Source organism: Rhinopithecus bieti, unplaced genomic scaffold, assembly GCF_001698545.2.
Source record: "Rhinopithecus bieti isolate Rb0 unplaced genomic scaffold, ASM169854v2 scaffold_71999, whole genome shotgun sequence".
Lineage (NCBI taxonomy): Eukaryota > Metazoa > Chordata > Mammalia > Primates > Cercopithecidae > Rhinopithecus > Rhinopithecus bieti.
Window position 1 is genome coordinate 200,467 of NW_016826903.1, and position 10,165 is coordinate 210,631.

At 36.7% G+C, this 10,165-nt stretch overlaps 1 protein-coding gene across 1 annotated transcript in view; it reads right to left on the minus strand.

The window, feature by feature from the left end:
• CEP295 (centrosomal protein 295) overlaps window positions 1-10,165 on the minus strand; it is a 74,862-nt gene that overhangs the window by 59,121 nt on the left and 5,576 nt on the right. Inside the window, 6 exon segments of the mRNA XM_017863687.1 lie at window positions 4,542-4,567; window positions 4,570-4,599; window positions 4,602-4,633; window positions 5,368-5,492; window positions 6,583-6,783; window positions 7,562-7,695. Of these exon segments, the coding sequence (XP_017719176.1) occupies window positions 4,542-4,567; window positions 4,570-4,599; window positions 4,602-4,633; window positions 5,368-5,492; window positions 6,583-6,783; window positions 7,562-7,695 (548 nt within the window).

Below are 10,165 nucleotides of genomic sequence, written 5' to 3' on the forward strand. Positions count from 1 at the left end.
AGAAGGGGCTGGGCACGGGCTCAAGCCTGTAATCCCAGCACTTTGGGAGGCCGAGGCAGGTGGATCACTTGAGGTCAGGAGTTCGAGACCAGCCTAGCCAACACGGTAAAACTCCATTTCTACTAAAAATACAAAAATTAGCCAGGCATGGTAGCACACATCTGTAATCCCTGCTGCTAGGGAGGCTGAGGCAAGATAACTGCTTGAACCAGGGGTCAGAGGCTTCAATGATGCAAAATGAGCCAAGAGTGTGCCACTGCACTCCAACCTGGGTGACAGAGCAAGACTCTGTCTCAAAAAAAAAAAACAAAGAAGGGGGGATTAAGAAAATCCAAGTAAAAGTGAACAGGCTAATGTGAGCAGAATTATCTGAGTAGTTTTTAAGACCTTTTTTCTTATCTGAGAAACTTTCTCTTATCTGAGAACTTATTTCTTACCTGAGTAGCTTTCAACAAGTTTTTAAGAACAGAGCCCAGTATTAGCACTGTTAAAAAGCTGCGGCCAGGTGTTGTGGCTCACACTTGTAATCCCAGCACTTTGGGAGGCCAAGGCAGGCAGATCACTTGATGTCAGGAGTTTGAGACCAGCCTGGCCAACATGGAGAAACCCCTTTTCTACTAGAAATCAAAAATTAGCTCGGCATGGTAGCACACACTTGTAATCCCAGCTACTTGGGAGGCTGAGGCAGGAGAATTGCTTGAACCCAGGAGGCAAAGGTTGCAGTGAGCCGACATTACACCACTGTACTCCAGCCTGGGTGACAGAGTACGACTCTGTCTCAAAAAATAAAAAATAAAAAAAAGCTGCACAGGTGATAAATGTACAGCCAAAGTTGAGAATTACCTAGACCAGTCAGAAGATAACTAATTGGCAAGTACCTGGGAAATACATCCAGATATGTACAACAGAGGACTTTATTCAGGGTCTTATCATTCAGGTAAAGGATTAAACTGACCACTAATGAAAACATTAACTAGCATATATATACACATATACATATATTTGAGACAGGGTCTTGCTATGTTTCCCAGGCTGGTCTTGAACTCCTGGGCTCAAGGAATCCTCCCACCTCAGCCTCCTAAGTAGCTGAGATTAAAGGCAGGTGCCACCACACCTAGCTTTAACTAGTTAATATTAAAGTTCAGTAAGAAACTGGTCACAAAACAAAAATTCAGAGATGGTGGTACACATTAGAATGCTTCACTCTACAAAGAATCTTAGTAGCCTTTAAATCAATGCCTTGAAAAAAATAAACCATAGGCTTCTTGACAAGGAAGAACTCTGAAGAAAACAAGTCTCTAAAATTATGTAATTTGATATATAAAAGTGACTCAGTTTACACATTTTAAAATACCAGTACTTCCAGAGTAAAGGCAATTATGTATAGATTGAATTTGGAATCCGCCCAAAATTGGGATCACAATTTGAGATTTCGATTACTATGAATCTTTATTGATTATAACAGGATTTCCAATGAATTGCACCTAAGTTATTAGTGAAATCCGTCCTTGGCCTGGCATAATTAGGATGATCTGTTAATAATTTAATCACTCAATTTACTTCCCGTGTTCTATCTTCCAGCCTTAGTTTTGCTCCACAATAACTATTTCTAGCTTTATCTACCCAAGTACAGGACAAAACCAGCTTTCTACTCTGGAGTACCTGACACTGGCTCATGCAGCAATGGAAAACAAGAAAAAAAATGTCAGGCACTGTGGCACATGCCTGTAGTCACAGCTACTCAGGAAGCAGAAGCAGGAGGATTGCTTTAGCCCAGGAGTTCAAGTCTGCAGTGAGCTATGATGGTGCTGGTGAAGAGTCACTGAACTCTAGCCTGGGAAAAACAGTGAGATCTTGTCTCAAACAACAACAAAAAAGGTATAAGCAAGGGAAGAAGTAAAACAAAGCTCATTTTTCTCTTGCGTCTGGTATGATATATGAGAAGTCTTCACAGCATCTCAGGGTTTTCAATAAAAACTTCATTCTTTAACAGACCTATGAAAAGACTGGTTGTTTACACTTCTAGACTTTAGTACATAAGTAGTTAACTTTAACAGTTAGCATGAACTCTGAAGAAGTATATTCATGGGAAGCTAAGTGTCACAGTAAAAAGATCATGAGTTTTATAGAATTTGACATTGACATAAACTCTGGTTCTCGCACTTACCTATTAAAGGACTTTGGTTACGTTACTTAAACTCTGACCTTCAATTTTCATCATTTGTTACATGGAAATATTTAACATGCAGGGCTAATGTGATTAAATTAGATATGAATAAAAAAAACCTGACATAACTAAATTCTTAGGTACACAAGAAGTATCAATTCTCTTCACCATGTAAACAGCTCTCTCAAAAAATAGTATTTTCTTAAATCAAGGAAAGACCTTGGTTTGAGAAGACTAAATAGTCTAGGTTTATTTCCTCAGGCTTCTCAGCATTTATATTTTTATCTGCTTGAAGAAACAGTGATACAGATGCATCTATATCCTGTGTATGTGACACAGTGTTCTTATATGGTGCATTTCCCTGGCCCCCAAATACCCTACAACCTAGTTTTTCCCAAACCAAAATCCTGTCCCTCCCTTCTATGTGATAAATTCACAACCATCTCAAGACATTCAGAAACACTGCCTCATCCCAAACACCTTTATTGGCTTGGGTAATGGATTTTTCTAAAATAATGCCTTTTAGTGAAACAAGAATGTAGTCACCCAGATCTTATTTATAAGTACCATTTCTCCACTAAAAAGAATCAGGGGTCTTTGGAGATACCAGATACGGGACAGAGTAAATTAAGCCAAGGTCATTTGCTGAGCCACAGAGCAAGGAAATGCTCATGGAGTCACGGGGACGCAAGAAACAACTTCAAGACTCTCCTGCTGACCCAATTTCAGATATTACAAACATCAGTGAGAAGAAAAAGAATAATGACTACAATTGAACTATGTAATATTGAGTAAAAAACCTCCACAAGTTAACAGTGATAGTCACAAAAGAGAAAGGAAAAAAAAAAACCCATTTACCACCAACGGCATTGATTATTACACCAACTCTTCACTCTGAAAACTGGCAGAGGGAAAAATGAGGAATATGTCCTGTTTTCTTAAAAGGAATCAGGCTGGGTGCAGTGGCTCATACCCGTAATCCTAGCACTTTGGAAGGCCGAGGTGGGTGGATCATCTGAGGCCAGGAGTTCGAGACCAGCATGGCCAACATGGTGAAACCTCGTCTCTACTAAAAACACAAAAATTAGCTGGGCATGGTGGCGGGTGCCTATAATCCCAGCTACCTAGGAGGCTGAGGCAGGAGAATCGCTAGAACCCGGGAGGTGGAGGCTGCAGTGAGCCAAGATTGCACCACTGCATTTCAGCCTGGGTGACAGAGTGAGTGAGACTCTGTCTCAAAAGAAAAAAAGAACTAAATAGTTCATGCCCACTGATACAATTCATGCTTGTCAAAGCACTTACAGAGTTTTGTTTGCTTTTTATAAATTTTTGTCTTTGGCTTGTTATAAATACTAAGAATTAATACAAAGATAATCAAAAGGCATCATGGATAATATATTGCCTGGCTTTTATCGTGTCACTTTGTACTGAGGGAGTGACTGAAATATGACTTTTACATCTGAATTTTGTTGGATCAAATGTTACATGGTAGATAGCTCAATGTAAAAAAGCAGGAAGTCTGACAAACTGAAAGGTCTAAGAAGTGAATATCTGGAACTTACGCTTATACAGAATATACTTGTATGTACAACTATATTAGACATCCCTGTATTTGTGGGTTTACTTCTACTTAATTTTCGGATAAAATAACTAGGTAACTTTGACAATCATCCAAATAGCCATTTCAATAACTGTAACAAGCTATGGAGAACAAATACTTTAAAAATTTTCTGCTTTAATTACATTTTTTTAAAACAAGCTTCAAATCACAAAAGCACACATTTTACTCCCATAAAAAACAGATCCCTCTTTTAATTTATAACATTGTTTTCCTCTTTTCTTTTAAAATCACACCTGGATACTTTATAATCTTATGCACATTTATTAACTTAACTGAAACTTAATTTATCTGTAAAATATTGACCATTTAAAATAAGCCAAATTCAGAGTGTGGGAAAGTCTAGAGGACAAATAGTCTAGTTTCTTCCCCCTAATAAATAAATAAAGGGCATTTTTTCAAAAGGCAGAATTATTAAAAGTTTTTTCAAAACCAAAACCATTATAGTTTTCCAAACAACAAAATTTTTTTGACATCATTGAGGAAGGGTGAACAAATACTGGGTATTAAATAATATTGGAAACAATATTAGTATTATACTAAGAAAAAAGTCCTTAGACATCAGAGATACACACTAAAGTATTTACAGGTGAAATGATATCTAGAATTATTTTAAAATACTCGATATATTCCTGTAAAAGTTTTTAATTGTACAAGAAAACTTGTATAAGTTTAAGTGGTAGTCATTCTGACCTCCAGTGAATTATAACAGTAAAGAAGAATCATGACCTAGTTCCTCTTAATACTCAAACTCACCTCAAAAAGAGCTGGAGGAGGAGGGGCAGACTTGTAATTTTGGCTGATCTCTCTTTTCCACAAGCAGTGCTTCCTTTCGAGCTTTTATATGCCTTAAGAAACAAGAGATGTCATCAATTAATCTATCAGTGATAATATTACAGTACAACTCTCCGGGTTAAAAATATACAAGTCATAGGCTCAAGAAATCCTCTAGTCTGATTCCACAGGCTCAGTAAGCTTTACATGTGTAAAGAGTCTATACACATGTTAAGAAAATGTTTAGAAATTGAGAGAGGCCTATCTAAAGACAGAAAGCTCTATGGTGGGGACCAACCCAAGAAACTTACAATGTTCTTTAGAGTGAAAAAAAAACCAGAAATTTTGTTAAAAATGCCCATTGCTAACTAGTAACAGAGCCCTTAATTTTTTACTTTCCTTCACTCATGTTTCCTGTGAATGGCCCTTTAATTTTTACAACATGCAAAAAATACTGATGACTTCCAGAGTCTACAACCTTTTTTAATGTTATTAATCACATCAATTTTTATTTCATGTTTACACCAGAGACAGACATTGGTTGACATGCATTCTGAACTAGCCATACATTTCTTCAGAAACTTAGTAACTGCTGCTGAACTCAAACTACAACTAGAAACAGCTCATTAGTTATTATGTTCACCTAAGCAAATCACTCCGTCCCCAGCATTATTTTTAAATCAAGTTTAACAAATGCAATGAATATGCTACTGTGATGTTTAATATTTGCTTACACAGTATCCTATGTATCCTCTACTTTCAAACATGTTAGTTTCAGTTGAGATTATAGTAAAAATTATTACTTTACCAGGTTTTTTGTTTCATTAATATTTCTTTTTTATTTTTCTGTACTTTCAGGGCTTCTTTATGCCTCAAATCTGCTTTTCTTTTCCTTTCTGCTGCCTGCTGTGCCAGAGCATCCAAATCAGGTTCCTAAAAATATACATTACTTAAAATGTCATGTTAAACAAGAATAACAGAAAATGTATCTCACATGATATCAGAAGTGATTTATCAATTTTGTCATCTTCTTTCTACATACTATAGCGGTGTTTCCCAGAGCATGATAATAGCACCACTGATGATATGCCATATTGGGGGGACAAACACAAACATTTTAATGTAAAGTTAATGCAATCAATTAACATATTATTACAAAAATATAAATAGGATATCGAACTACTTGGGACATGGTTAAAGTAAGTAATAAAAGAGTCCATCTAAATTAAAATGTCAAATATGTAGTGATATGGGTAGTTTCCCAGTCAGGGCAAAAATTGTGAACATGGTATTCAAACGACAGAGGTTTGGGAAACACTGCACTAAAGCACGAAATGAATGTGGCATACATAAAACCACAAAAATCTGAGTCAGAACTTAACGGCTATGACTAAAAACACAGGCTAAAACCAAGGACCATGAAACAGATTGCCACAATCTTTAAGATATTTTCTTCCTCACTAGTTGTTATCAAATATTTACTTTTTTTGTAATTAGGCTATTTATTGTATGTGACTGATTCTGGGACTCTAGTATTTCCACATCATAAATCACAATAAATCAAAATAATGGGGCAGACTTACCATGAGTTTCTGAAAGTCATCAAAAAATGTTTGCTATTAGTAAATGAAATCCAAATGCATATACATTCAAACCACATGTTTAAGGGAAATATACTGAAATATCTGAATTCACTCCACCAAATCTCTCTAAAATGCCTGAGATGGACAACAACTTCTGATTCAGAAGATTATTATTTCCCCAGATAGAGGAGTACTGGAAGAGAATAATGCTAATTTAAACATCATAGGAAGATCAATTTTGTTTGACATGGATTTTACTTGAAATAACTCTTAGTAAGAAATGAGCCTATTATTCACAAATTCCATTAAATTTACAAAAAAGCTCAAGCTGCCCCAAAGAAATTCAATACATGAAAATGTTATCAGAAAAGCATTCAACAACTATAATTTACTTTTGACTAATATTACTGCCACAACTGGGTAGTCAAATAAGATCTCACATTTTCTTTGGCCTGTCGATGTCCCTCTCCCATACTTCTCAAACTTGCCAAATACAGTTTTTCCAGGTTCTGTATTTTCTGAGTTTGTGATTCTTCCCATTCTGCCCTTAGCTCCTCTGCCAAACGTGTCAATTGTTGATTTCTCCTCTGTTTTATGTCTTCTCTTATCTGTAAGGCGATATCTCTTTCTTGTTCTCGAACCTAAAGAATGCATATTTAACAGGTTATATGAAAGGAAGTTCACTTAAACTTTTTTGAAAAGCTATTTGGAAACAGGAACTCAAATGAATTCTCTTAAGTCTGTCAACTCTCCTTGACACTCATCTTGTATTAGATAAGGACTATTTAACGCAGAAAATCTGAGTGAATGTACAAAAAGTAAAAATCTCAAGACTGTATCTAATGTCTCCTAACTGATAGCTTTTATTCAGCACGCACTCCCAAAAGGACTGCCATTATCACTCTAATAACCTATAAAAGCTAAAGTGATAAATATGATTCAACAAAATCTATAGCCCAGAGTATAGATAGAGCCAGGTGAGAGCTCCATTTCTGTTGTACATCATCTCTGATTCTAGACAGAATGGTGCCTGAAACATACTTCACAAAGACTTTAAAAACACTTCTAGAAAAGGGTTATCTACAATTTCCTGATAAATTTGTTTCAGTAGCTAATAATCTTTCCAATTAGTGTTCTTCAGTCATTTAAGCTTCCTGTTATTAGACCATTTTTAAAAAAGATAAAGAGCAATTTTCAATATTTGAGTCAAGTAATAACTATCTTCCAACTCTTCTACAATCTACTTACCATCTCAGCCTATTTTTCAAGTGTTCCAAAACTAGTTAATACGGAAGAACCAGGGCTCTTGCATACCCAGACGAGGTTTTTAAATATAACATTTAGAACATTCTAATGTAAAAGAATACTAGTAATTTGAGGAAGAAAGGAATTTAAAACTTTATTCCAAATAAGTCATACCTGTAGCAATCTTAGTTTTCGTCTTCTTTCATAATCTTCCTTCAAAATGAAGGCTTCCTCATTAGGACTCAACCTCAGCTTGCGAGCATTCACAACTTTTCTTTTCATTTCTGTGTACTTCATGTATGACAGCTCTGAATTTAAAAGGGAAAATGTCTATATAAACAATGTAACATTAAAATAGGGCAGCAAAGATTAGAATTTTGTTGTTTTGTTTTTTTTTGAGACAGAGTCTCGCTCTGTCACCCAGGTTGGAGTGCAGTGGTGCGATCTCAGCTTACTGTAACCTCTCCCTCCTGTGTTCAAGCAATTCTCATTCAAGCGTCCAGGGTAGCTGGGATTACAGGTGCACGCCACCATGCCTGGCTAATTTTTGTATTTTTAGTAGAGATGGGGTTTCACCATGTTGGCCAGGATGGTCTGGAACTTCTGGCCTCAAGTGATCCACCTGCCTCGGCTTTCCAAAGTGCTGGGATTACAGGCATGAGCCACCATGTCTGGCGGGAATAATTTTTAAAATTTGTGTTAATACTTTTGATATTTAAAGGTTTATACACATGCAAGGAAAATTTGAGTAAATGAAGTCCAACTTATTTACAAACAGCAATTATAAATTCACACTTAGATCAGTGATACTCAGAAGGGTGGGAAAGGGGAAATGAAGACTGAATCAGAATTACTCAGGAAAGTTTTCTCCCGTCTATAGCAGATTGTCTACCTTGCGTATCTGGACCTGACTTATTGCTGGTTAGCATTTCCACAGGTTACTGAGCTTAAATGTGAAAAGCACAAAGACCTAAAAGATGTTAGCATAGAATAAATGTTTTCAAAACTACAATTTGACACTTTAGAACTTTTCTAACTTGTTCATAACTAGTAAAGTTGCTACAATTTCAAGGGTTCTTCGTTCCTAGATTCAACTCCCAGTCTACTGTATATAACTTGATCACCAAGTGTCATTGTTGCCTCATGAAATCACATCAATCCCATGTTCTATACTCTACAGTAAACAATTCTTCAATAATTATAGTGATGCAAGTTTTACATGAATGACCTGCTCGGCAGTATCAAGTGTTTAGGTTTCCAGATCTATTCTTCTTTTCCTTTTATTTTTTGAGACAGAGTCTCGTTCTGTTGCCCAGGTTGGAGTGCAATGATGCGATCTCGGCTCACCACAACCTCTGTCTCCTGAGTTCAAGTGATTGTCCTGCCTCAGCCTCCTGAGTAGCTGGGATTACAGGCATGCGCCACCACACCCGACTAATTTTTGCATTTTTAGCAGAGACAGGGTTTCACCATGTTGGCCAGGCTGGCCTTGAACTCCTGACCTCAAGTGATCCACCTGCCTCGGCCTCCCCAATTACTGGGATTACAGGTGTGAGCTACCACGCCTGGCCCAGATCTATTCTTCTGTTGCTACTGTTCACACCCGGTGTTCTCTCTCTCCTCCCTAGGTTATAACATGCTCCTTTTTGGGGGAACGAGACAGAAAGAAATGGAATAAATATAAGAATCTATAGTTCCATAATTTGAATACCCACCTCAGGTAATTCTGATATTAACTGGCTCCCATTACTGCCATTTCCAAAAAATTAGACACTTTACATCAGTACACGACAATTTTATCTGAGACAAGTCAACATTTCTCAGGTCTCCCTCACAACGATCAGGCAGGCAATCTGTTACTGAATGTTTACATCTTTCTGAAGCTGGCTTAAGCCCTCCTTCTTCTACGAAGCTGTCCTCTGATAATTCCTGTTCCAATTTCCCACTCCTGATTTGCCCACCTCTAATACATTATTACCTATACATTCAGATGGGGACAAATTTTATGTTGCCTTGGTATTATCTCCTGTAGTTTTTCATAAATTACAGTTTGCTCTTTCTAGCTAGATTCCTAACAATTGAAGGACAGTGGCTATGGGTTTTTTAATAAAAATTTTAATATTCAATTAAATGTAATAAATAACTACCAGGTAATATTTCACATACTATGGATGGACAATGTTTTCATCCAGGTGTAAACAGAATGGGGCTAGGAGACTGTGGGGTTACCTAACAGTCACCTTTCCAGTGACTTCTCCATCAGAATGTAAGCTCATGAGGGCAGAATGGAGTTATTCACCATTTTATTTCCATAGCCTAAAAACAGTGTCTCGCCCATAGGTAGTTACTTCAGTAAGTGTGTTGACTGAATGAATGACTCAATTAGTTAATTCATGTAAAGTGCTACAGAGCTATACTCAATCATCACTATCTTCAATAAGACTCTAATGCCAAAAAGGAGTAACTGCTTGCATTAAAAAATCTTTTAATGCATCCTACTCATCTAATATTCACATGGCTTTGGTAAAGGTAACTAAAGTACTGATTATATTTTTCATGCTATATATGAAGAAACAAGGTCTCTTGGGTTAAAGGACTTTCCCTGAGTGACAACTGCTAGTGGCAGAGCCAAGGGAAGAATCTGGTTTCCTTATTCCAAATGGCTCCTAACTTTCCAACACACAAAAACATGTGGAGTGGCGAAAATTTAAGCTGTGGTTGAGAGTGAGACTTTAAAAAACAGAAAAGAATTTTTTTTTTTTTTTTTTTTTTTTTTTT